Genomic DNA, 27,678 nt, shown 5'->3' with positions numbered 1-27,678 from the left:
ATCAATGAGACAAGAACTGTGTCTAAATGAAGAAATTAACTTTTTGGGAGATTGTTCACAGGCCACTCCAGCCATCTTTGAGGCTAATTCTATGGGCAGATAAGTTGTTTTCTGGTTCAGATTTTTCAAGTGAAATACCTTTCCAAAGTCTTAGCTGCATCTCAGTGCAGTTTTGATCATATGTAGAATCACAGACTGGTTTGGGTTGGAAAGGACCTTAAAGCTCATCCAGCTCCAACCCCCTGCCATGGGCAGGGACACCTTCCACTAGAGCAGGTTGCTCCAAGCCCCTGTGTCCAACCTGGCCTTGAACACTGCCAGGGATGGGGCAGCCACAGCTTCTCTGGGCACCCTGTGCCAGCGCCTCAGCACCCTCACAGAGAAGAATGTTGCTGTTGTCTTTGTCTGCTGAGGTGGTTTGTTACCATCTGCATTACTTTTTATATAGCTACTGCTCCTTTTTGCCACAAAACAGGCACACAGGGAGGTGGCCTGGGGACAAATCCTTCTCAGTAATAACCAAGGGTCTTTAAACCAAGAAATTGCTTCATTTTAGTGAGTCTTAACTTCCATGGTCTCAGTATAAATGACAAACAGATTTCATTTCTCGGTCTTTATCCTTAGATGATAGTTATCAAAATATTTCCTATTGCCACTGTCTTAACATTGAAGAATTTGTGTCATGTCTTAATATTTCCTTCAATGCCTTTTATTTATTTCTGTTCAGTTGCAAATGAGACAATGTGTTGTGGAGCTGACATCAACATTTTCATCAATGCATGTAACTTATTTGGTAGCAATTTCTATCATAGTATGAGAGAACTTGCATAAAAATACTTTGGTTTGCTTTTGAAAGTAATTTCTTTGGAAGTAAAGTGTAAACTTACATGTTGTTCAGGTCTTCTAGATACCATATTGTCTGATTTACATGGTAAATACAGTGATGTACACTGTTTTTCATAACAGACTGTATTTTTGCCTGATTTTGTATAGTTAATGAAGCTGGTTTTGAGTTAATGTCTTTCACTTTATTTAGGCTGAGGTTCTTGTTCTTTGAATAAGAAATAAGCTTCTGGAACTTGTTTTTTAGGTTATAACATGTCAACGTTTATCAGACGGTATAGTAGGTATCTGAATGAAAAGGCAGTTTCCTATAGACAAGTGGCTTTTGACTTCACAAAAGTAAAAAGAGGGTAAGGACTGTGTTTTGTTTTACTTATTTTGAATTACAGGACATAAGGCAAAACCTCAAGTGGAAAATACCACTGTTGGCTCCAGCTTAGTAGAGCAGTAATGTCTGCTTTTCTCAGTTGAATATCTCCCTTGACACACAAAGGCTCCATTGCTCAGTTATGTGTATTGCAAAACTATTTGACTTCAGTTGCTGTAATTTGGCTTCTTTAAACATTAACAGTTTAATATAAAGAAATAAAAAATGGTATGCATCAAACCAAGTAGAAGTTTGGGTAAAGCTTTCATTACACATCACAAAGTTACTTTGTCTTGCATGTAATATAGGGGACTATGCAATTTACTTGTGTTTCTAGCTCTGGAATGTTTAAATGTTGTGGTTTAACCCCAACCCACAACTAAGTGCCACGCAGCTGCTCACTCGCTCTGCCTCCAGCGCCTTAGTGGAATAGGGAAGAGAATCAGGAAAAAGTCAAACCTGCAGGTTGAGATAAGAAGAGTTTAATAATGGAAATAAAGTAAAATATAACAATAAGAATTTTTAAAAGGGAAAAGAGAGGAATAAAATGCAAGAAACACAAGTGATACCCAACACAATTGCTGACCACCTGCTGACCGATACCCAGCCCAACCTGAGCAGCGATCGGTGCCTTCTGGGTGACTTCCCCCAGTTTATATACTGGGCATGATGTGCTGTGCTGTGGAATACCCTTTTGGCTAGTTTGGGTCAGGAGTCCTGTCTCTGCTTCCTCCTGGCTTCTTGTGCCCCTCCTCACTTGCAGAGCATGAGGCTGAAAAGTCCTTGATCAGGGTAAGTGCTACTGAGCAACAACTAAAACATTGGTGTTATCAGCATTGTTCTCAGACTAAAGCCAAAATACAGCTACTAGGAAGATTAACTCTATCCCAGCCCAAACCAGGACACAGGTGTTTTGTGAAACACCTTGCAGTCCTTCCCAGTGTTTCTCTGTTATTGTCCCAAAACATCTGTATAAATTTCACTACCTTTGTAAATGTAGTGCAGCTCATACTTCTAACAGAACATTGCAGTAAATACTGTTCTGAGTTTCTGTACAGGAATTTAAATTTTCCTTGGAAAGTGAGATCCTGTAAGAGGAATTAGTTGTTTGAGACTAGGTACCTGTTTACATGTAAAATAGCACAGTGCAGAGCACCAGTAGTTGGGTAAACTGCGTGTTACAGTGAATGATAGAATTAATCTGGAGATCTCCTTCACTGGGAAGGCTGGAGAGTTGGTGATGGTTAAGTCTTTCCATCTTTTTCCATTATCTCTGTATACAGTGCTTTTTAGAGTTTAAAAATGTGATTTTAGTTTTATATTTGGGCAGCCTTTATCATCCTTAGATGGGTTCATTTATATGGAAGCTAATATGGAAGCTTAATTCTTAGCCCACAAAAATCTCAACTTTACTTAAATGATTTAAGTGCAGTAGTGGGCTGTCCAATGATACCTTGCATTAGTGTTACAAAGACATTTGGAAGTGGCCTGAGAACAGTGTCCAGATCCCTTGTACCTCCTTGCTAATACTGTAGAGTCCCTTTAGTTTTGAAGTATGATGGTAAAATAAAAGAGGGATGTTTGGGCTCCTTTTGCTCTTTCTGCATTTAGAGATGGTTGGAGCCCCAGCCACACAAACCACTTAGGCTTTTCTACATACAGAATGTGTGGTCAGGTGGCTGCAGATACACAATTGATTGTTACACAGTTATTTTACAGTCAGGTGTTTCAGGCCTTATGAGGTGAATTATTTAGCCCACAGCACATGTCTGGAGGTTCTTCTGTAAGCCAGAAGCAGGAATCGCTTCTGGTGGCAGCAATCCACCTTCTCCACACCTCAGTTTTCCTCAAGGACTCTTCACCCATGCCCTGCCACGTTAAACTTACTCCAGTTGTTTGCTGTGAGGAGGGAGTATACAGCACGAGTAGAAGGCTGGAAGCAGCGTGCTCCTCACTGCTTTCCAGCCTGGAGAACAGCCACAGCCTTTCTGTGCAGATGCACTGTGAGATGTGCGCTCGCAGGAAACATTTGGTTTGCTGTGTGCATGCTGATGAACTGCAAGGCTGGCTGATTTGCCTTCCAGAAAGCAGTTGTTTCTTGTCACTGAGGTGATTTAATTTCTTCCTCAGTCATTGCTTTCCTTGGGATATTTTTGGTACTCATTTGATGAGTTGTTTCAAATGTGCAGCTGACCTTAGTCTATTAAATCTGAACAATTAATAAAGCAACCAAATGCTGGTAATCAGTCATTAAAAGGAAGTGTAGTCTATAAACTTTCTGTTCTTGAAAAACATTGTCATGTTTCTTTAGTCTTTCTGACTGCTTTTAGTTGCAGAGAAAATCATCCAAACTGACACAAAATAATCATCAGGTGATTGGTAAAAGCATAGGTAAAAACTTGCTTCCAAAATAACCTTCAGAGAATTGTTTTATGTTTACCTGCTGCATCATAGCTCTGCTGTATTTCTGAGCACTATCAGTTTAATTTCCTCTGAATAAAAACTCATCTTGGATTCATATTTTGGCCAAACAAGTTGTTGCTTTTGTACACTGCAGTTATTACGGTTGTATTGGCTAGGCAGCATTCCTAAACACCAGAATGCCTGCTTTGAATGGCAATAATTTAAATGTTCTTTGATGACCTGTTTTATTTTCTACATCATTTCTGACTAATAATTGACTTCAAAATTCAGGTGAAGAATGTTCTTTTGTTTTGCCCAACAGGGCTGATGGGGTGATGAGAACAATGAGCACAGAAAAACTCCTAAAAACTGTACCAATTATACAAAATCAAATGGATGCACTTCTTGACTTCAATGTAAGTTTAGCAACGTATGTATATGTCTAACATACTATTGATTTTGTACAAACCTGCACAAGCTTGTAAAATAAGTCAAGATTAAAAGTCTTGAACGTGGTTCCATGTTATCTGCACAACTTGAAGAGCACAGAGTGTTTTCTTCATTGGTATGCTTCCAAGAAAACAGAAGAAAACAAATATTTGCTCACTGGAGACAATGCCTTGTGCTAAGTTAGTGGTGTTTATTGTGTACACTATGTAAGAATTGTTTGTTCATTTAAAAGGTGATTATTTCTGCCCTCTGTCTTCTAATTAGTTAACATTAGTTAACAAAAATATGTGCCAAAATGATTTGATTTGATCCTCTGATATGCTGTGTTGCTACTTTCGACTAATAGCCCGTGAAATGAATGGAAAGCATGCCTTGGGATAGAGAACTGGAGTTCAACTAGAAGTTTTCCAATAAGGGATCAATCCATTTAAATTAACTTTTTTTTCTGATCTTCCTAGGTCAATAGCAATGAACTTACAAATGGTGTAATTAATGCTGCCTTCATGCTCCTCTTCAAAGATGCCATTAGACTGTTTGCGGCATATAACGAAGGGATTATTAACCTCTTAGGTAAATACAACTGCTTTCTGCAACATTAAACTTTAGGGAGGATGCTCAGTAAACAATTACAAAGCTGCTTTTTTTCTGAGAAGTTGAAATAGTCTTATTGTAAAACATCAAAATAAATCTGAATTGGAAATAACAGTAATATTTCCTAGGGGTTTTTTTCTGTTTAATTGCATCTTCCATTGCATTGTACACTGGGATGGGTAAACTTCTGAAAGTGAAGCCAAGTCATGATTTTCTTCACTTGCACTGCTTTATTGTGGGTTTATTATTCTTTATTTTTCGTTGTCTCATTGAAGTGCATGCAAACCTGAATCATGATATTGATAGGCTTTTTTCCTTTAAGAGACAAGATCAAGTTTTGTTTCTTTTTAAGTAGAATAGGTTATGGTCAGTTACGAATTTACAGTCACAACATCTGTGATTGCTTGGCCGTTGAAATTTGAACATTGCTTGGGTTTAATGGTTCATCTTCTAGAGCATATCTTTTAAGGGGAATTACAAATTCAGGGTTCAGGCCCTTTCACTTGCACGCACTGGAGGTGCAGGGGAGCCTAAGTTTGGAAAATAAATGGGAAGTAATCTGGTGGTTTGCTTGATTTGGTTGTATTCTGTGATTGGATCAAGCTACCTGATTGCTGGTATTACCCAGTGCTTGCAAAATGGAAAGCAAACTCCAGAATCAGTCAGCAAAGGACAATGTTAAGTCTGTCAGTCTGAAGCCCTTGTCTACTTCTCTTCCCTCTGTAAGAATCAGCATGCAGTTGCTTTCACTCATGTTTGGAGCGAAGCTTAGTACAGAAACAGGCCTTGAAGGTGTTAATTCAAGGAGGATGGGACCCTCTCGCTTTCAGCATGAGTGTTGTGTAATTAATTGCACCTCGTTGTAGCCCACACCATAACAAGAGGCATCAGTCTGGCAGAGAGCATCAGAATCTTACCTGATACTGTGGCCACTGGAATAGAGTAGATGTCTGACTGCCAGATTGTAAAATTGCCTTATTTCAACCAAAATGATTAATTTACATTTCTTTGGGTGACCTATTCTTAAATTTGATTGTCCTCTTCAGGGTGGTTATGCTTTTGTGAGCTCTAGTACCTGCAAGGTAAGGTGTTTGCATGCATGTGAGCATTAGCTCGTGCTCGATGGAGCTTCTGTCACTTGGTGCAAGTTAGGCATAGTGACCTCTGCAGTTAACATCATAAAACAGATCTGCAGGCTGTTTTCAGTTTGTCTTGGTTTATATGCTTTGACTTTGCATATCCTTTGCAGAACGCTTGGTTTCTTATTTAATGCAAGTATTCTCACTCTTTGTAGAAAAATACTTTGATATGAAAAAGAACCAGTGCAAAGAAGGCCTTGATATATATAAGAAGTTCCTCACTAGAATGACACGGATCTCGGAGTTCCTTAAAGTTGCAGAGGTAAATGTCAGTCAGCCAATATTTGAGTCAATACATAAGCCAATATCATGCCTTATATTTGGAATAGCTTATAAAAGCGCTCATTTTCTCATAAAGCAGATATTTTTTCCTTCCAGCCTAATTGCAGTTCCATCAAGGGCCATCTCATCAGCCTCTACCCTGGTGATTAGTTCATTTGAGGACTCTATTGAAAACCTGAGTGCAAAATAATTACTGTTTTATCTTTAAAAGGATGTGTAAAATATGCATTTTAAAACTTCCTTGGCTGCGTAATAATTGTGAGCTTTCTTTGAAGAATAGCCTTGCTTTGAAGGAAGTCATGTCATGGTGATTTGCTACTTTCTATGATTCTAGCTGTATTCCAGTTTGAAACCTGCAATTGTGCCATAGTTTTAGGTGAAATATCAGCTCACAAATAAGAAATTGAATGAACATATGATTATTTCTTTCTTGTTTTGCTTTCCTTCATTATTCACATCTCTCTTAACAAAAAAAATAAGCCATACAGCTTGGCTCATGGTCTGTCCTGACACAATATCTCTATCAGAGATACTGTCTTCAGTTGATAACACTGTCAGCTGAAGTTGAGAGTATTAATCTTATATCCTGTTGCAGAACATCTTAAGTTTGATCTGCATTTTAGAAAACAGCTTTTTCACAGGACTTTGAAGGTGCTTTGTTTCAGCAAATACATGCTCTGGATCAGTAGGTCTGAGAGTTTACCGCAGAAATTGTGGGATAGGCAAACTTCTCCAGCCTTAAAACTCTGAAACACTTGATTCTTACTGTTTTATTTCTAAGGTGGTATCTGTTAAAATCTGTAACATGCCTGCTTCAAATGTGTATACATTTAACAGAAGAATTTGTTACAACCAACCATTATTGAGTTCAGATTGTGGAGATTTAAAATGTATATGGACAGCTTTGTGTCTTTTACGTCATCTTAATATTGTTTGAATTTTAAGCATCTCTGCCTTTAACAAAAGCAAACAGGTTTTAAAGCTCATCTGTTTTATTACAGCAAGTTGGAATTGACAGAGGAGACATACCAGATCTCTCACAGGTAGATAAACCTATTATGCTTGCCAGTACATGTCTGTTTGGGGTTGCATAAGCAGAAAAACTTGGCTTTATGGCATCCACTTATGCTTTTTTTATGTGTGTTGTCACCAAGTTATTTCCAGGTTTGTGATTAAATCCAAACCCTGTCAGAGCCTGGCTTTTATATGCAGTGATCTATTGTAAAATATTCTAGATCATTTCTGTCATAGTCTTGAGTTTGAAGGCAACCTTATTTCTGTTGTGCTTGAAGACATAATTAATATCTGTGAGTTCACATAATGAAGCTTTTACATGATATTAAGAAGCTGTGGTTTTTAGCAAGCTTGCTTTTGGCTAAATGCCCACTTAAGTCATTGTGAAGGCTTGCAGAGTGTGTACAGCAGAAATGACTTTAGGTACAATTTCCTTTAGTGCCTCTTGAAATACCGACTGCTTCCGATTGTCTGCTTGCTGCTTCCTAGCTGTTGATTTTAACATCTCTTGACATATTTCAGTACCTACTAGTGAGTCATTATGACAGAGTAATGTAGTGAGGAGAGTACATCACCTGATATTCTAAGTAGTTAAATATGTGCAGGATGCCAAGATGTGGTATAAGTGTTCTGAGCCATTGTACCACTCACCCTACAGTTGCATTCTCTCAAAGTCTTTTAACTACTGATTTTCTTCGCCTTAGATTCTTCAAGTCTGTTCCTGAATGTCTCTCTTTGCAGGCACCGAGTAGCCTTCTTGATGCTTTGGAACAACATTTAGCTTCTCTAGAAGGGAAGAAAATCAAAGATTGCACAGCTGCAATCAGGTGCTTATGCCTTTGTCCTTTTAAACACTGAATTGAATGTTAAATCCATTATAAACTAAGGTTTGTTTAGGTTACATTGAAGACAGTGTATGAGCACTTATAGAAGAGCAAGTTGGTATATCTTTTCCTGAGTAGCTTTTCCAGGTCAACAGAACTAGACTCTGAGGAGCTGCAATCACTTGCTGTAGAGTCCCTCGTGTAGCAGTTATACTTTTAACATCTAACCTTAAACTTCTGAAGAGAAACTAAGTTTTTCTTCCATTTGCTGCCTGCAAATGTGATTTTTATGTCAATAATTACACTCTGTAAGGTATCGCACATTTAGACTCTTATATCTCAACTTTAATCCCTTTTCTGTCAAAAGCAAGAAAGTGCTTCCAGAAGTCCTTTCATTAAGAATGGATTTTAAAGTAATAGGGGATTAAAACCACAGTGCCTGTGGTCAAAGGTACTCACTGATTTTGGGTGCTTGCTAAATCAAAGTGCAATCTAGAGAAACCCTCCAGGCAACTTCATTGTTTAAATTTTAAAAAGCTTAATATTGGGGGGGGGGGAACCTCCAAAATTAAATAGCATTTCTTTATTTCATGTTCAAAAAGTAAGGAAGTAATATTTTACATGTTTTTTTTTATGGCAGTGACAATGTTAGAGTTCAGCACCACTTTGTCAGCTGCTTGTCAGAATATTTGCTTTCTTTTTTAAGATTAGTTTGTTTTAAAAGTTAAGTATTTCTTTCAGGTCTTTTTGCACACTCTTAAACATGGTGATAGGTTGCAGACTTTTCCTCTGGGATATACTAGTTGTGTTGATAGTCCCTTAAGTAAACCTGTTAAATTAGCAACAGTTTGAACTGGAGCCCAGATTGTCGGATATTCCCATGTATCTATAGATAATGCCATTTTAGGCAAACAGGAAAAGCGCAAAGGCTTCAAACATGAATTCTGTGGTGCAGTTTGGAGGGGAAACATTTAAGGGGGAAAATCCCCAATCCAGTGTATAAGAGTAGATAGCACGATTTCTAGGCATTTTCATTTTGCAGCTCATATGCTGTATCTTACTTAAACTTACCACTTCGTATTGTACAGTGTAAGATATAACCAGTGTTATAAGGGGTTAAGAAGGAGACTGGGTGGATACAAGCAAGGAGTTTTCTAGGTGTTCCTGTCACGTGTCACCTATTAACAACCAGCTTTTCTCCTGTCCAATTACTTTAGGGCTATCACCCTTTTCGATGCAGTCTCTTCCCTTGCAAGCACTGACCTGTCCCTTACAAAAGTAGATGAAAGGGAAAAACAAGCTGCATTAGAGGAAGAACAGGCTCGCTTAAAAGCTTTAAAGGTAGGCTTACAGAGTTTTAAATCGAAAATACTTTACCTGTGTTCGTGTCGATAGCTTGGTAGGATTCTTAAAGGAGCAAAGGATAAAAACAGAATTGTTAATACTGAACATGTGCTGTTGGCAAGTGCTGTAAGTGCAGTCTTATGTACGTACAGCACAGAACTTATGGGGGGGGTTTGAAATGGTTTCTGAAGGTGGCACCATTGACTCTTCTAATCATTAGTAGCTGACACTAGTGTGTGGGATAACTAAAAAGCTTTACTCACCTACAAAGTCAGATACACAAATGTTGTTTGTGGATTTCTTATGCCAGCTCACTTTCCCAACAGGAGCAACGTCTAAAAGAACTTGCGAAGAAACCTCATACCTCTTTAACAACTGCAGCTTCTCCTGTGTCGACTGCAGCAGGAAGCATAATGACTACACCAGCCATTGATGTTTTTTCTACCCCTAGCTCTTCAAACAGGTATGCTTAATGGTGTAGCTTCACTCTGGGTTGCACTGCAGCTAGGGTTTCCTCTAAATTTCTGCTGCCAGGTGTACACCGTAAGAAGGTTTGTTGGGTGTAGATACATTAGTGATGTGATATCTTACAATTTTGAACCTAACAACTTTGGGAGAAGTCAAATTCAGTTTGGGAGGTCATGAAGATAATACTGAATTTCATGTTGCATTTCTAGATCTTTGAAAGTAGAGTAGTAACAAATGTTCTTGGGAGATTTTTCAGAGAGAGGAAAGCCTGAAACAGGGTTTGAAAGAAGAGAGGCAGGTTTTGCAGTCTTAAGTTGTATCTGGAACATCTCTGTCTGCAAGGACTTGCAAAGATAGTGCAAGAGTGCTCGCTGTACACTAATCCTCGTCTTTGACTAGCAGGAACTGTTGGTATGAGTAAGGGTGTGATCTTCATTGTGTAAAATACCTGTCAAATCAAGCAGTAGCAGAAGGTACAGTGCTTTTATCAGTAGAGAAGGAAATAGTTCTCTGAAGGCATATTTTTGCTTTGAGTGTGATCCTAAACCTGGACGATTGCTCTGTTAGAGCTCACATAAAAACGTGCTGTTCTTTTAAAGCAGTCAGCACTTCGACAGCCTCTTTTCCCCATTACAAAGCTACTGTAGGAAATTACTTGACACCAGTACATGGAAAATATCTGAATCGCATATGAGGAGCTAGAGAATCTGTCAGTGTTAGTAACTGAGACTTCCTTGGGAAAAGATTTTCTTTCAAATTGCTTTTTAGAGGCCAGAATACTTGAAATGGGCATATACTTTGAACTAGTAACTTGAATATCTGATCTTGCTTCTTAAGAGGACTGAAACATGGAAACATCTGATAAAGCTTCTTCAAACAGCCCGAAATGCTTCATAGTGAAGACAAGAGCGTTTTCTTCTGAAAGAACAAATGCTAGTTTGTCTTCATGTCGGTATTCAGTTGCTGGCAGTATGACTGCTATGAGAAAAGAGCAGATTTTATAGTAGGAGCTGCTATGCAGGGGATATGCTGGGTCATGAGTTCAGTTGCTTACTATTAGGCGTGATGTGTCTGATTAATCCCTATCATTAACTTGAACAAGCTTTACCTTGAAAATGATCTTGGTTCTGCTGCTCACACTACAGAGCTGTGCCAGACCTTGCTGCTTTTTAGTAGGAACAGCAGTGGCAAAAATGCAGTTTCAATCACTGTGGAAATGAAATAGTAAGAACTGAATGATACAAGTGATTGGGTCAGCAGGAGAATATGCAGAGGTCTAGGATGTCACTTCTAGCCTTTAAATCCTGGTGCCTGTCTCATTTTCAGAGATGCTCGAGTGCCACAGGGACTTAGCTTCTGTACACACTAGCAGCTGTATGTACAAGTTTAGGTTCATTTTGTTTGATGAAAAGATCTGGGTGAAAACCAGTACTCCTTTATTCTTTTATTTCTTTTTCTTTTCCCAAGACAAATTTAAAGTACGAAATTAACTCTCTGCAAGGGGATGAAATTTACTGTTCCTGTTTGGCTCTTGAAGTCATTGCAGCACTTCATTTTTCATTTCCATCTGATGTTCTTAGGTCTCAGTTTGGTTTTGAATAGTCTAAAATGTGCATCTAAATGAGTTTTCACTCATTTAGATCACAAACACGACTGATGTGTGTGATCAAGTGTTTCAAAGTTTCTTTTATTTTGCCTTCCCCAAAGTTCCTTAATAGCCTTTAGGTGTAAGCCAGTTCTCACCAGTGGTTGGTAGTGGAAAGATACGAGTTGTGGAATTTAGATGTAACATTTTGGTGGTGCAGCCCATAGAGTACATTCTGTCAGTCTGCCTTTGTCATAGTGCAGGGCTTTCATGAGGTTATTTCTAAGTTGCTGAAGATTGCTGAACATAACATGCTCAAGCCCTGGTGTTGGACTGAGAAGAGAAGAGTGGTTGTCTTTCTGTCCTAGCTTTGTTAAGCCAAGACTTTTGTCATAGAACTGGCTATATTAACACTTTTCTACAGAACTGAAAGTATGAAGTTCACCAGACTTTCTGATTTGGGCTTAGTTGAAAGTTCATTCTGTAACAACCGCTTTGTAATAAAGCTTTCCTTGCTGCTGACAGTCACTAGCATTTGCCTTGTATTAAAAACTGTGATGTAGTTCAAACAGTTGTGTTTATCTTTGTAGCACTTCAAAGCTGCCAAACGATCTGCTTGATTTGCAGCCAACTTTTCATCCATCTGTACATCCTCTATCTGCTGCTCCACAAGTAGGAACTACCTGGGGAGGTAAGAGCTCTGAATCGGATTAAGGTTCCAATTACTATGGCCATGTTCCTGTAAATGTTTCCCCTAGTCTGTGGGCTGTTTCTTTCTTAAAGACAGAGACCTTGCAAAGACAAGCTACAAGTGGATGAAGGGAGCACAAAAAGTGAAATCTGGGTATGCATTAAACTAATGCAGCAGCTGATGATTACAGAGAATTTGAATATGAGAGTTCTTAGTAGCAAAGTTACTGTAATTGTTGACCAGCTCTGTCTTCAGTTGTCACATAGCAAGGTACAGAACCTTAGCTGTGAGAAGTGAGTTCTGTGAGATGTCTGCCACAAACCCCATGTTGCACACACAGAAACTTGAATATAGAATGTTTTAATACACATTTCAAATTCTGTCTAATGTTCAATCAGATTTGCAGGTGAAAATAAGCACAATTTGGAGGCGGCCTGATAGGCAGTTGTGACAGCTATGCATAGAAGGAAAGGAAAGCTGGAGTCAGTGATTGAAAACAAAACAAGGCACCTCTTTACAAATTCTGTGCTGTATTTCACTTACCTACAAGGGCAAATTAGCAAAAAGCTGTGGTTGGATGTCTTGAAGAGACAAAATTTATACAGAACTCTTTTCTCTGAACACTCAAATTATTGTTGTGCCCAGTTGCTGGGATGGACTGAGACATTAGATTGTCATGTTGATACACGCAAGTCTTTAAACCAGGCAAGAGCCTTCTAGCAAGTCATGAATGTTACTTCAAGATTAGTTTGAATGTCAGAGCATTTAGTCATTTACTCAAAGCTGTTTTTCTCTTTGCTGCTTTGCAGTGTTCCAGAATACTTCTGATCTAGGTAACATTGCCTGCTCACACCATGGCTTATACTGGTAGAGGATTAAAAATCTCTTACGAAGATGCTTCTTTTTACTTTTCTGCATCAATGATGCTTTATAATAAAGTCAACTTCTGAACCATGTGGCTCTTTCCAGATTATGGTGCTTTATAAAATCAGATGCTTGCAAAAATGCTTTATTTTATGATGTGAAAAATTGGGAGTTGCTCCTTCAGAGAGTTTTGTGGGCATCGGCATAATCCTGTTTGGAAATTTTACTTCATTATTCCTTTTTCTGAGCTATAGCTTTCTCTAAACATCTTTCCAGTTATACAGCTTCATAATAAGCAGTGTATGTATTCTACTTTCCTGTTTACTTTTTGCTGTGTGTACTTTGTGTTTTGTGTATCTTCTTGTGTTTGTTTGTGGGGAAATAACACAGAATTTTGAGTGACGGCGGCAATACTAATAGAAGTGGGAGCTTCAGAATAAAGAAAGTAGTTTACTTGTCCTTTAGTTTTGCTGATCAGAGCATCTTTGGAGAAAGATGCAGTGAGGAGCATACTGAGTTATGCATACAAATGTCAGAGTTTAATAGGCTTAGAGTTTAGAAATGGAGAAAAATGTCTTGGCTCATCTTGTTTGCTTTCTGGAAAACATCTTCTGTTTCAGCTTCTATTTGTTTCGTGGGCGAGAGATAAAAGGAGAATTATCCTCTTCTCGAAGGTCACATCACAATCTAGTGTTTCTTTATTAACCTGAGTCTGAAAGTCTGTGTTTGTTCAATGTTGTGTTACTCCTGGTGAGAGTCTTCAGTAACAGTCAACGATCTATCTGCTTACTATTGACACATACCTAAATACTACTAAGATTCCATTAACTGTGAAGAATTTTTGGATTGTCTGCTGAAATTTTAGGCTAAAACTTCTGGAATCACCATTTTTCGTGTTACTTTTCATCAAACCAAACCAAAATCTCTTGAGCTTCACAGACATGACCACTCACTTCACACAGGTGAGGTAGATAAGAAGTGCTTTCCACATTTTACAGATGAGGAAGTCTGAGCAGTTCACTGACTTGTCTGAAGTCATACGGCAAGTCAGTGGCAGAGCCAAGAATGGAACCTGAACTATTTCCAGTCCTGTGCTCTAACCACTGCCCGGCATCCCTCCCTTAGGTAATTTTCTGACGTGATGATGTTTGTATTTGGTGTATACGGTGACTTAGAGAACAGAATATCAAACCAGCTACAAGTTGCAATGGACTAAAATCAGTTACTGTTAAACACTTTATGCAGCAGCTCTTAAGTGTGTAATAAAAGGATAAACTGTTCCAAAAGCATTGTATTTGCCTTTTGCCTTGTGCTTCCAATGCTGTTAAAGCTAACAAGGGTCAAAACTCCCAGAGAATGGCTTCTGTAATTGTATGTTTGCACTTTACTTTTCTCAACGGTAAGAGATGCCACTGAAGAACCTTTGTTGTTGTTCTCTCAGGTAAAATACTTCTAGTGGGATAACTTAAAGGTCGAGGTTTGCAAAATTCAAATTACTCTCTTAAATGCACCTGAATTATTAATGCCTAATGATAGCCTGAAGGTGCAGAGTGATTCCATTGACACCAGCAGCTGCCATGTGCATTCAAGGATGAAATTGGGCTTTAGAAACATTGAGGTGTTGCTGTCAGGAGAGACAGCTATTTTTAAAATCTGAATATAAAAGGACATAAATTACCCAAACCCAATGAATGTTCAGTTACCTTTTTCATAGCATTGGCAAGTTTGAGGCTCGGACAAGGTTGAACACGCTGAATGAGAATCAGAATGAGGCAGATGAGTAAAGAGTCTCAGAACAGATGACATACCTGAGATAATCTTGATAATCTGAAGTTGCATTGCATTGTTTTACTAGTCAAAACACATGAAACTCCATATACAACCTTGGGATTCGTGAGCAGAAAGTAGTAGGTAGTAATTTTCCCGTCGAGTGCATGTGTGAAATAATTCCACTTGACAGTAGCTTCAAACAAATCTGGTTAAAACTTTTTTGTCCTTCTTGGCTTCTTTTGTATTATTTTATCTGAACTGTTTATTGGGGTGGTTTGGAGACCATTCCAGCTGTGTCTGGTATATTTGCCAGCTACCAGTTCGTACTTAAACTGCAGAAACAAAACCAACGTATCGGGTCATTTTCATAGTCTGATTATTCTTATTTCCATGCTACTTGTTTGGATTCTTTCCAATTACAAGGAGAACCAGGAGAATCAGAAAAATGTGAAGCAGCAACAGGAAAAGCAAGCAGGAGCTGATGGACGGATAATCTGACCTGGTTTATTGTCAGATCTCTTTGTTCTACAGCTTCTAGAATAGCATTCAAAGCAGACAACAGTTTTAAGCAGTAATTTAAGCAGTGATTTTGGGAGCAAGGACTCCATTTCAGGTGACTGGCTGATTGGAATGCTCATGGGTGCATTAGGTAGTAGTATTACCATCTAAAACATAAAACAGCAATACAAAACTGTATTGTCTATTACAGATACTGTATTAGCTTATTCTGCTTATCCTTTATTCAGTGTTGGACACTGTCTTTTGTTGACCGAATGATTTAGAAAAAGGCCTTTTAAGGTACTTTGCTCCTTCTTACAATGTAGCCAAGCAATCTGGGAGAGAAGTCAGGTCTTCCTGAGTAACATATCTTGAGCTTGCAGAAAATCAAAGCCTGTGTTAAGCCTGCAAAGAATAATGCAGTTCTGGTTTGGAAACTTCATTTTCTTTAGGACTTGCATATAACTGAAATCTACATGTTATCAAGCTCAGTGGGATTTAGAGCTAAGAATCAGGAGGTCATATTCAGGGAAAGAAAATAACTTGCGCTTTTGAGGCTGCTGTGGATAAATTGGTAATCTAAGCAGGTTTAAAAGAAAAAAAGAAAGCTAGAAACTGAAGTACTTGAGCAATGGGTTTAAACTGAAAGATCTTAAGATCTTTCCTGTGAGGATGGTGAGGCACCAGAGAAGCTGTGGCTGCCCCATCCCTGGTAGTGTTCAAGGCCACGTTGGACAAGGCTTGGAGCAACCTGCTCTAGTGGAAGGTGTCCCTGCCCGCAGCAGCGGGTTGGAACTGGATGAGCTTTAAGGTCCCTTCCAACCCAAACCAGTCTGTGGTTCCATGATTATTCAGACATTTCTCTAGTGGTTTTGCCTAAAAGAATGATTTGCAGTTCTAGGCATGGTGATAAACCAGATGGGGCTGGATGTAACTCTTGCTGATCTCACTAGTGAGTTCTTGAGTTTTCCATCAAGGATTTGTGTGCTTTGATGCCAGACAGCTAAACCACTGCTCCTTCTGTCAACAAATATCGTAGCTGCCTTTTGTATCCTGCTTAACTGTTGGATTCTGGAGTACAGGAGTATTTTAGCTTGGCAGTTGTACCCATCCTCAGGAAAACCTGAAGCTCTCCTATATGCCTTGGGATGTGCCTCACATAGATCTGTGTTTCCTTCATCCCCCAGTATAGTCCAAGAAGTTTTTAATAAGGAACATTTTCCTCACCACTGCTCACTGGCTGTTGTCTCAAAGCAGAGGAGGATTTTGCCTCCTTTTATATCCAGAAGCTTGTTACTTGGTGATGTCCCAGGTAGTAAGGAAGGTGCTTCAGTCATCTATGCTACCTTGGTGTATTCATAGCTATTGAAAACGTCACAATGCCCACTAACAACAACAACAAAGTCCATAAACAGAGTTTGAAGAAAGAAAATACAGCTCTGGCTTTGTCTGTTCACGTTTTAAAGCTGTCTTCAGGATGGTATTGCTTCAAATCCTTGCTTTGCACCTGGGGTTCTGTTACACTGAGAAGCACTCTCTGCTCCAGAGAATTCATTGCAAGTGTCAGGACATGACTGAGTGAGCCAAAAAGTGATTGTGTTTAGAGAGGAACATACTAATTTTCAGTACAAAACACACTCGGGAAGAAGCACAACTTATAAGACCAAGGTGGTATTAATTAGGAAGCAAGAAAGGAAATGTGTAACTGATACCTGTAGTATTTTTCTTGAGCAGAGAACAGGTAATTCTGGACAATTCGAAAATGAAACTAGGTCATCCCAAGGGTAGGGATGTCAGGAAACAGCTATACTTCCTAGACTCCTCATAACTCTTATTCTATACCTAGGAAGCAGCATGTAACTAAATTCATCTCCTTTTTCTTCTTTCTCTTGCTCTCTGGAATTGAACAGATCCTTTTTCTGCTACTGTTGATAGTGTTGATGATGCCATTCCAAACCTAAATCCTTTCCTTACAAAAACTAACGATGCTGCTCATCTGTCTGTGTCTTCTGAGGTATCTACTTTCACCAGTAGGACACCCACACATGAAATGTTTGTTGGTAAAGTACCATTTTAAACTAATTTCCTATTTCCTAAAAGAAAAATTAACATTATTTCAGTTTCTAAAGTATATTGGGTGGGGCCTTTCAGAAACTGAAAGCTGGTCATTTGGGGCTGATTTTTGTGCTATGATTTAGTAATTGTGCCATGAAAATGGTGTTAAAATCCTTGCTTGGCTGCCTAAATGTGATTCTACCTGCTGTAAAGGAACTTAGTTCTAGTTAGAGCAGCCGTTTGACTGTGGTTTTATGGATAGGAATTTTGAGGTAAAATACATGCCTGAGAATGAAAAGAAAATGCTGCTACTTTGTTCCTCAGGTTGAAATGTTGTTTTTTTGGGTTTTTAACATAGGAGCTTAATCTAATCTATTTGGAAGTGGATGTTTTTTCCCCCAATCATGCTGGCATTAACAAAACCAATAAAGCCATGCACGTTCTGGTGCGTGGTCTACTCAAACCCTCTACCTACAAGGCAATAAAGTAATGAGTCACCTCTTTAAACCTGTTGAAATCTTCCTTTGGAGGTGATTCAGTGTGGCTGTCATGAGAAATCCTCCTAACATTTCTGCTGGTGCAGCTACATAGTAATTTGATTACTTTTCAAGATGAAGAATTAAGTTAGCTTTCATAGACTAAAAATCAATTACTTACATGTCGGTTCTGTTCTTCAGCAAAGCTACATTTAAAGATAATTGTGCTGCACCACAGGCTGGCTTTTAGCTGGTCGAACCCCGCTAGAATTGATCACAGAAGAATCTAGATTCTTATAACAAAGACATCTTTATCTACTCTGCTCTGGTGAGACCCCACCTGAAGTACTGCATCCAGCTCTGGAGTCCTTAGTACAGGAAAGATGTGGATGTGTTAGAGAGGAGGGCCACAGAAATGATCAGAGGGCTGGAGCACTTCTCCTGTGAAGAGAGGCTGAGAGAGTTGGGGTTGTTCAGCCTGGAGAGACATTATTGTAGCCTTTCAGTTCTTAAAAGGAGCCTATAAGAAAGATGGGGAGACACTTTATAGCAGGGCCTGTTGCAAGAGGACAAGGAGGTGGTGGTTTTAAACTAAAAGAGCGGAGATTCAGGCTGGACATGAGGAAGAAATTCTTTACAATGAGGGTGGTAAAACACTGGCACAGGTTGCCCAGAGAGGTGGTGGATGCACCATCCCTGGAGACATTCAAGGCCAGGCTGGATGTGGTTCTGGGCAGCCTAATCTAGTTGAAGATGTCCGTGCTCACTGCAGGGGCATTGGACTAGATGAGTTTTGAAGGTCCCTTCCAACTCAAATTATTCTGTGATCTCTGGTACTTGTTAATAGAGATAAACCCAAGGGCTCTCTTTAGAGTCATTCATGCCCCCTATATTTTGTCACCTTAGCAAACTAGTTCCCTAGCTTGTCTTTGGTTAAGGAAAAGAGAAAACAAGCAAAATCAAGCACAAGAACTGTTGCTGTGAACTTCTCTACACGGGAGTCCCAGGGAGCTTTAGTTGGCTGAGGCAGCAGTATAAGTACTGTAAGCTGGTACTATTGCGTAATAAACTGGCAGTTACAATCTACGTGCTAATGTAGAGTGATTATTTGAAATACAGCTGGGTTTAGTAAGGTTGTTATTTAATCAGATCGGTTTCTTCTGCATGATTTGTTCTGCAGCCATACAGAGTTGTAGCAGAGCAGGGCTGCAAACAGAGAACCTGGTGGGTGTTTGTGGCACTTGCTGGTTTTTGTAGTGTTCAGCACATGGCAGCCCTCAAGTCACTGGAGATGGATGGCATTGGTACATTGCATTCCCTTCCAGTGCCTCATTCTCTGAAGATACATCTAGAACCCAAGTGTGACCTGACCTCCTGATAGACCCATATGTGATATGTAACTGCAGTTTCAGCTGTAGCACAGACAAGGTGCTACAACAGAGTGAATGTGGATTTAAAATAACTCTTTCTGGTTCTTTAGATCATTATAGTCCGTTTACTCAACTAAATCCCTTTGTGGCAACCAAATATGAATCTACTATTGGGCTGTGTCCTTATACTTCAGGTGTAAGAAAAATGCCTTGAAGCTTTTACACTCGTTTCTTCCATGAGTGTAAAACATGGCATTTGCTTTAATAAAAAAGGTATTTATCCTAATATAGTTGTAACTTTGAAACCATGCTTTCCCCTTTCATGTTACAGATAAATGTAAATCTGTTTCTTACTGTATGTGTGATGTGTATTGATTTCATTCCATTGGTTCTATGTTATTAGTGTATATGTGGATTTATAGACTGACCTGAAATTAGATTTTTGAATAGCAGATAAACAGTGTATCTTGGTTCTCTTTCTGTAACTCTCCCTCTTCTCCTTTCCTGGCTTTCTCTCTTGTGTGATACGCCTTATCAGACTCTTTTTGTGGTCCTCAAGCTTACCCTAATGCTTCTCATTTCCGCAATGAGCCTTCTTCTGTAGCTGGTCTATTTGGAGGTAGGTAATGGGATACACAGCCTTTCCACAAACACAGGAGTTTGAATGTGTTGTGTGCCTAGAACTAGTAGGCATGTTATTGGCTACAGAAGTGCATTATATTATAGCAGCTCCAGCTTTCATTCATGTGCTTGTGCAAGGTGCGTTGTCACAAATGGTACCTATGTTTTCAGCTTCTGCTAAACTAAGACTTATTTAGTCTAAACATGAAATGAGTATCTCCCCATTTCAGGATCTCTTGTAGCTTACATGTTGCTACATACCACACACAAGACTTGCATGTTATAAGTATCTTCTCATCTTCCTCTATCTCTTTGTTTTTAAAACAAAGGGATTGGGATGTTCTTGCTGCATATGGCGTTTTGGTTGATATATCACTCTTAAACAGTGCACTAAACTAGTACAAAGCTTTGCAACACAGCATGAGAAAGAGGTATCTGCTGCATTAAATTACAGCCTAATCATTTGTGCAGCTGTGTAACATCTGTATAGTGAGTGACCCAGTACAGATGCTGCTTCTGGAATGCCATCCTGACAGCTACTGGACAGGCTGTGGACTATGGCAGATGATGATCTATCTAAACCAGAGTGAACAGGGAGTGTTAACATCGTTGCTATGCAAGGTTTAGGAATACCTTCAATAAATGGTTTCTGGAAGAGTTAGTCCTTAAAAGCACCATAAAGTCACATATTGGTTTAGAGTCTTTGAATAGAAATTAGCTAGAGTCATTTAATGAAAGGGTAAATACTCTGTATGACTCTGTTCCCTTTGTGCCATATCCAAAAAGCAGGGTTAGTTTCTGTCAAGTCGTGTTGGTCTGTTCTCTCAAAGGAACTCCACTAAAATACTGACCTTTGCACCTTTCAAAACATCCATTTTCAGAGGAAATGCCCTGGGCTGGTGCTTGATACCGGGGGTAGGATTTGATCTCATTCAGATGCTGATTCAGAGGAGACTTGTGTGCTGTTTTGTCTTCTGGCTTGTCTCATCTCATTAGCTTCATAAAGCTTGAAACTTCCTAAATTGTGAGAGTAGGAAACTCAGCTTGTTTCAGTTAAGGTTGTTTTCCTAAAGAAAAACAGGAGCTATTGTAAGTCAAGTTTTCTATTGGTACAGGCACGGTTTTAAGAGTTGCAGGACATCCCATCAAAGGAATTCCTCCCCACAGTTCAGAGTCTCTGAAATGGCTTGTTACAACTTGACGGTATATAGTTGTCATAAAGATACTCATTTTGGTTTGTTGATTATTTACTCCCTATCTTTTTCCACATTACTGCTTCCCATGTTTTGCTGTATGCTCTTTGATTTGCTTTTAATGAAAAGTACATTAAGTTCTTAGTGACAGATGATTTTGAGTTATGAGTTGTATGTTCCTTTAAGACAAATAGGAAGGAACAGGTAATCCAAATGACTGTGATGTTTACGTTCAAGTATAGCATCCTATAGTTATTAATTTTTTTAGGTGAAATGTGACTTATTGGAGTAAAACAGCAAGATTGAGATGAGGTGCTGTCACAGCAAGCTAAATGAAATCCAAGTATTCTTCGTCAGTTATTTCTGCTCACTGCAATGTTTTACTACTGAATTATTTGTGATCCTTTTATTTCTCTGTATCCTCAACATGTCTTGTTAGAAACCAAAGAGCTGTTTTCAAAATGGCATTTCATTTTTTTGGTGCTTTTCAGATAAAGTGATAATTACTTCTGCAACTGCCTGAATATCTGGATGATGAACATACATGCCTGTGTGCGTGACCATAGATAACTTTAAAACATACAATTTTAGAAACAAATCAGTACTTGATTCCATATTACTGAACTATCAACTGCCAAACATCAGAAGCAGTGCTTTGTACTGCAGTAAACTTTCACGGTATTGAAAATAATTGTGTGTTGGAGAACACTGCTTTACAGATACCTAAGAAGGAGATGAGGAGTAATTGAGACAGAAACAGGACTTGAAACTTGGCTTCAACTCCTCATCTCTTGCTATAATTGCTAGAAAGTTATCTGCAAAACATGGTCACCTGCAAAATATGTGTCAAAAAACCTAAGTAAGCACTATAAAACTATTAGTGTTGTGAATATGTGATCAAAGGCATTACCAGTCAGGCACCTTGGGATGGTTTGGGTCATACTCTAGTTGTATCTAAGGGAACTGCTCAACTAATGTAAAATGTGGAGAGGATAATCTTCAGTCAGGTAATCTTGAAACAGATTCCATGCCCAGCCTGCTTCTATTCCTGGAGAAGCATGGTGATTATTTCCTCAGTAACTTTATTGTAAGCATTTGGTAAAAGAATAAGGAGTATGTGAATAGTTAATCCAGAGATCTAGCGGTTGGGGGAAGGAGTCTGTCCGGTTTTGAGACAGAACCTTTCATCGGAGGAGTAACTCCAAATAAACTTCAACTAAAGTGCTTCCAGCTCTTTCTCTTACATACTTCTCAGTGTCAGGGTGTCATCTGGACTTTAAATACTCTGCGTATTTATTTGGCTTGTCTCGCATAAATAAGGTGGATTCATGGGAAATGCTGTATAAAAACATTCAACTTCTTTCTTTTTCCCACAGGGTTCACTCCATCTCCTGTTGCTCAACCACAGCCATCAGCTGGCCTTAATGTTGACTTTGAGTCTGTATTTGGAAACAAATCTTCTAACGTTGTCCTAGATTCTGGGGGTAAGACACTTACTAAAATAGATGACATAGGTCCTAACTTTCTTTATTCTTGAGGTATAAATCTCTTGATCTATGACAGTGTTTCAGCCGAAGAAAAAGCTGACTTTAAAAGGTCAATAGCAGCGTTCTTCATCATGTTCTTCTTTATTAATCAAAGAATCTTTCCTTACACACTATTTCTATGTGCACCCTGCTGAAACATTTACACTGGTTTCCTTCACTGAAGTATTTTGTGCATTAGAACCTCACACAATGAACAGTCTTCAATTTACATGCTGTCAGCTGAAATTAAGTCTGTATTTGTAGAGTGTGGTTCGAAGAGGTAAAGCTGCACCGTAATTTTATGTATCTGTGCAACACATTTTTGGTACTTCCTTCTTTGTTACTCTTTTGATGTTAAGATTGTGTCAGAAAATGATAAATTATCAAGGTGTACAGAGTTGATTTGGATTGTAGTCATAGTTCTCTTTCTGTTCTTTTGAGCATCTGGGAAGTAAATACTTCTGGTCTTTTGACATTGGACCCTTGACATCAGATTCTTTTTGGGCAGAGCAGTGATCCACTAAAAACAAATACATATTTTTATAAGATTACAATACTTTATTCTTTGGTTTATATTTTGATTGGTTTGTAGTCATCGTGAATCCATTCCATGTAAGATTGATGCCACATAGGTTAAACTAGTGAAGTGAAATGTCTTTTCTGTAACCAATACCTCCTTTATCAAGAGGCATAATAAGTTTAATCCTTGTGTAGTGTAGCAACACTAGGTTAAATGCTGTATTTCAGCTGTTGTGTTGAACTTGCTGTCTGTTAAATTGAATGTCATGATGTTCATGGGAGGCCTGGGATTCAAATCACTTATTCTCTGGTTATTATTCCCAGGCTTTGATGAACTAGGTGGTCTCCTAAAACCAACAGTGGCCTCTCAAAACCAGAGTCTTCCAGTTGCCAAAGTACCACCGAACAAATTAGTGTCAGATGATCTGGATTCATCTTTAGCCAATCTTGTAGGCAGTAAGTATTGAACCACTAACATAGAAATACATATTTCTTTTAAATGAATAGAACTTCAATAGTATCTTTTTCTACTTTGTGACAGATTTGGGCATTGGGAATGGAACTACTAAAAAGTGAGTATGCTTTATTAAAAGTTGATCACTTTTCTAGATAGTAAGTTTTTATGACAGCAAAGTTTCAAACCTGTGTGTAACAACATAATGATAACCTTCAGAGCATGTTTGGGGTTGTACTTTGCTTCTCATACGAGCTAAAATGAATTATTGAGAGCTGTCGGAAGGTGACTGTAGACTGAGTGGTAATAATAGTGATCACAGCAGGCAAGATGTCTCCTGTCTCTGATTCCTTTCAGGCTTTATATATATTTAGGAAACGAGTTCATCAAAATGTTTCTTTGTAGGTAATCTTAGCAAACCTTAAATGCTTTGTGTGACCTGAGTGTGTGCAGAGCTGTATTAAAGACTGTGAAATTAAACCCTCCAACTTGAGGTTGAGCTTTAGACAAATGAATTTTGAAGCAGGGTGTATTCTGGGATAGTGCACATCTGCTCTAGCAGCAAAGTTGAGACTATGATTAGCAAATTTCAGGCTTAGCAGGATCATCTGTCCCAACTCTGAAATTCAGAAATCTGTGCAGCTGCTCCTAACTAAACTATCTTGACCCAAGGAAAGTCAGCTAGACTGACTTCCCTGTTCTGGGGAATTCCACTGAGATTAGGTAAAGCTGAGTGGGCTCATGTTGAACATCTTACCTTACTTTTTCTAGCCAAAAGAAGCTGTCAAGAGACCTTTTATAAACTCCTTTGCTAAATGAGCTGCTTCTCTAACAAAAGAAGCCATGTTTCTGAGAGGAAATGGTGTTTACCTGGGGGAGTTTTGTAAGAAAATCCAATGTTTTCTAACAAACCTTTAAAAAATCTATTTGAAGTGATGTAAACTGGACTCAGCCAGGTGAGAAGAAACTAACAGGAGGTTCCAACTGGCAACCCAAGATTGCACCTACAACCGCGTGGAATGCTCCGACGCTGGTAAGCAAATACTTGTTTTAAAGCAGTGAGTTCCTTTCAACTTAGATATGCAGGTGATGTCTGATGGAAGAGTTTGAAAGTGATCTAAAGCTGCAGTAAAAGGGTAGTAGAAAATTGAACAAGTGGTCAGTTTGAGATGCCTGTGGTACTAGTATTGGTTAGCTGTGCTGTTCTAGTAAATAACTTGTAATGTGACATGTGCAGGTTTATTCTAAACTTCAGTAGTGTTTGACCAGCCTCTCTCATGGCAATATAGCAGCTTTTGTGTTTCACTGACAAGAGCCTGTAGGGACACGACAAGGGGGAATGGCTTTAACTTGACAGAGGGGAGATGGAGATGAGCTCTGAGGCAGAAGTTCTTCCCTGTGAGGGTGCTGAGGCGCTGGCACAGACTTTTCCCAGAGAAGCTGTGGCTGCCCCATCCCTGGCAGTGTTCAAGGCCAGGTTGGACACAGGGGCTTGGAGCAACCTGCTCTAGTGGAAGGTGTCCCTGCCCGTGGCAGGGGGTTGGAACTGCGTGAGCTTTAAGGTCCCTTCCAACACAAACCAATCTGGGATTCAAGGACATAAAACTGTGAATTCTAGGGGTTTGGGGAGGCCCATATTTCAGTCTAGAACAACAGAAGTATGCAAAGTACGTTCTTCAGGTGCACTGATAGTTAAGTGTGTCTCTCCATTACAACTCAGCCTGCTGTGGGGGTGAGAACAGACCAAGAGATTAATCCCCTTGATACTTGTAAAGTTATCTGTGCAGTGATGTGGGCTATAGCTTTTTTAATGTGCATAACTGCTGCTTTCCTGCCCTGATGTCTGCAATGGTTTTTAAGATGTGTCAATTTTAGTGATCAACTTCATAGTGTCTGTTGTAGCAAGTAGTACTGGTGAGGATTTTGGGGTAGTGTATAGAGCCAGGGCTCTAATTACATGTTAAGAGTTTACGTGAGTAGTTTTCACAGTGCTAACAGAACAGTTTTGCATGTGAATCCTACTTATCCTCTCACCAATGACCTGGAACACTGTACAAGGACAAAACAAGCAACAAAATGCCCCTGAGGATTTATTACATCTGACTGCAACTGACTGGGAGAGGTTGAATCTGCAGCATAATGATTCAACACTGTGGATTTGGAAAGAGAGCACTTGTCTCCATAGATCCACCACCTCTTCCCTACTGGGTGGCTCATAACATAAGCACAGTATGATTTATGATATGTAGGGAGATTTAGATTAGATATTAGGAAGAAGCTTTTTTGCTATGAGGGTGCTGAGGCACTGGCACGGGGTGCTCAGAGAAGCTGTGGCTGCCCCATCCCTGGCAGTGTTCAAGGCCAGGTTGGACACAGGGGCTTGGAGCAACCTGCTCTAGTGGAAGGTGTCCCTGCCCATGGCAGGGGGTTGGAACTGGATGAGCTTTAAGGTCCTTTCCAACCTAAACCATTCTATGAGTCTATGAGTAAAGTTTGTGGACCTCACCGGAGGGTGTGTAGATATTGAGGAGATTGCAGCTACTCACCTGCTCTAATGACTGGTGGTTTGAGTTTACTTGTGTGCTTGAATCTGTTTAATAACTCATGTCTTTGTATATACATCTTCTTGTAGTAAGTCATTACATTGAACAGCTTTTATTATTAGAGATACTGTTGAGACATTTCTCTTCCTGTGAAACTGTTCTATTAACCTACAAATCTTGAAACAGAAATTAGGAGGGAGGGGGCAGTTTGTTTTTCCTCTGCTGGTCTATTTATTGTGGAGTTGCTGCTGCTTGCTCAATAGATATGCTTTTGAACATAAGGCTTGGATAAAGGCATATACCAAATAAATGGACTGTGCAAAACAACCACAAACCTAATAGTGGTGACAGTATCACAGGTGTCTGTTGTCTCAGTGAATGACTTGAATTACAAGAACGTGTCGGGGGAAACATTTTAATGTATTTGTGAACTAAAATGCTATCTGTGTATATTCCGTTGTGTAAGTATTTGCTTCTAATCCAGTGTTATTGCATTATGTAATTGTTCTCCCTGGGGAATACAGAATGGCATGCACTTTCCACAATACGTAAGTGAAACAACCCACAGCCTTTTTGCAATCGACTGGCATGCTGATATTAACCACTGCTCTTGCAGAACCTCATAACCTTCCTGCTATTGACACATTTCTCATTTTAAAATCTTTGGTGTGCCAAAAAATTGGAGCTTCTCCTAGCATACACCAACTCCATAGGTGGTCTGCAGCCTCTTGACTCGAATGATGGCATGGGAAACACTGAGATGATTTTTTTTTTCCTTGCTTTAAACTGTACCATTTGCTGCCAGAGAGCTGGGGTGTGTGTCTGTGCTGCCTTTAATGCACTTGGTGAATTCTGAATGAAGATTAAAATGTTTGTGTTTGAATAACTGCATGAAACCTCACGGGCTTCTGTTATACTTGGCACTTTCTCCACCTTGACAGTAGATCTCGATTGGTTTTCATTTTGTTTTAAGTGGGGAGAGACCAATATGTCATTAATGCTGAGATGGAACAAGAAAATCCATGCTGACAGCTTACAAAGGGCAGGCAGTAACCTGTGCTTGCTGTCTGAGGAATGCAGCCTTGCATTTCAAAGGAGGTTTTTTCTTTGTAGACAGTGATATTGGTCTTTCCCTGTGCTCTGTTTTCATTGCAGGGTAACTCTAACTAAAGGATGGTAGGTCTGAGCACTCAAAACTAAATTTAGTCAGCATGTTTGTGTAGCAAAACAGAAGTATTTTCAGGGTAGCTTGGCCAGCTGTGTGAAACACATGGATAGCACATGGCTAGATAGTTCTTGCTTGGGGAAATCTGTTCTAATGGCAATTGAAACGCCAGTGACTGGCTACTATATATGAAAAGGCAGCTGATACCTTAGAACTGAATTCAGCAGCAGCTTTGCTGATGTCCTGGTCTTTGTGTTCCAGTTTATCTGCTTTAATTAATCCAGTGTTCTTAATATCTTGTCACTTACCTCTTCTCTGTATCAGTAATCTCTGTGTAGCAAGAAATGCATATGGTCTGTGTCTTGTCACAAAGAGTAATCCCCACAGCAACAGCATGAAAATTAGACTCTTAAAGAAGAGTCTAAAAGGAGGTGGAGTGGATAGACAGCAATATTTATATAGTCTGAAAGAAAACCAAACCTTTTTTTTGTCCTTATAAGAGTTAATACTAATTTAGAAAGTGGATAATGAACTGTAGAACAAAGAATGTGAAGAATTGTCTTTAATACATTTCCCTTTCTGAGTTATCAGCTGTTTTTCTATGTATATGTTGCCACGCTGCC

General features: G+C 39.2%; 1 protein-coding gene across 15 annotated transcripts in view; it reads left to right on the top strand.

Annotated features, from left to right (window-relative positions):
- PICALM (phosphatidylinositol binding clathrin assembly protein) overlaps window positions 1–27,678 on the top strand; it is a 71,425-nt gene that overhangs the window by 31,459 nt on the left and 12,288 nt on the right. For 4 of the 15 annotated variants that reach the window (XM_030475289.1, XM_030475255.1, XM_030475239.1 and 1 more), the window contains 15 exons: window positions 1,091–1,193; window positions 3,936–4,029; window positions 4,522–4,633; window positions 5,949–6,055; window positions 7,077–7,118; window positions 7,831–7,916; window positions 9,131–9,254; window positions 9,584–9,720; window positions 11,901–12,001; window positions 17,044–17,193; window positions 22,225–22,332; window positions 23,218–23,349; window positions 23,435–23,465; window positions 24,281–24,380; window positions 26,415–26,438. In XM_030475289.1, the coding sequence (XP_030331149.1) occupies window positions 1,091–1,193; window positions 3,936–4,029; window positions 4,522–4,633; window positions 5,949–6,055; window positions 7,077–7,118; window positions 7,831–7,916; window positions 9,131–9,254; window positions 9,584–9,720; window positions 11,901–12,001; window positions 17,044–17,193; window positions 22,225–22,332; window positions 23,218–23,349; window positions 23,435–23,465; window positions 24,281–24,380; window positions 26,415–26,438 (1,451 nt within the window). Of the gene's footprint in view, window positions 1–1,090; window positions 1,194–3,935; window positions 4,030–4,521; window positions 4,634–5,948; window positions 6,056–7,076; window positions 7,119–7,830; window positions 7,977–9,130; window positions 9,255–9,583; window positions 9,721–11,900; window positions 12,002–17,043; window positions 17,194–19,572; window positions 19,654–22,224; window positions 22,333–23,217; window positions 23,350–23,434; window positions 23,466–24,280; window positions 24,381–26,414; window positions 26,439–27,678 lie in introns of those variants that run through there. The other 11 variants (XM_030475316.1, XM_030475297.1, XM_030475260.1 and 8 more) reach the window with 7 other exon arrangements.

Source organism: Strigops habroptila, chromosome 2 (genome assembly GCF_004027225.2).
Source record: "Strigops habroptila isolate Jane chromosome 2, bStrHab1.2.pri, whole genome shotgun sequence".
NCBI lineage: Eukaryota > Metazoa > Chordata > Aves > Psittaciformes > Psittacidae > Strigops > Strigops habroptila.
This window is presented reverse-complemented; position numbering and strand designations above follow the sequence as displayed.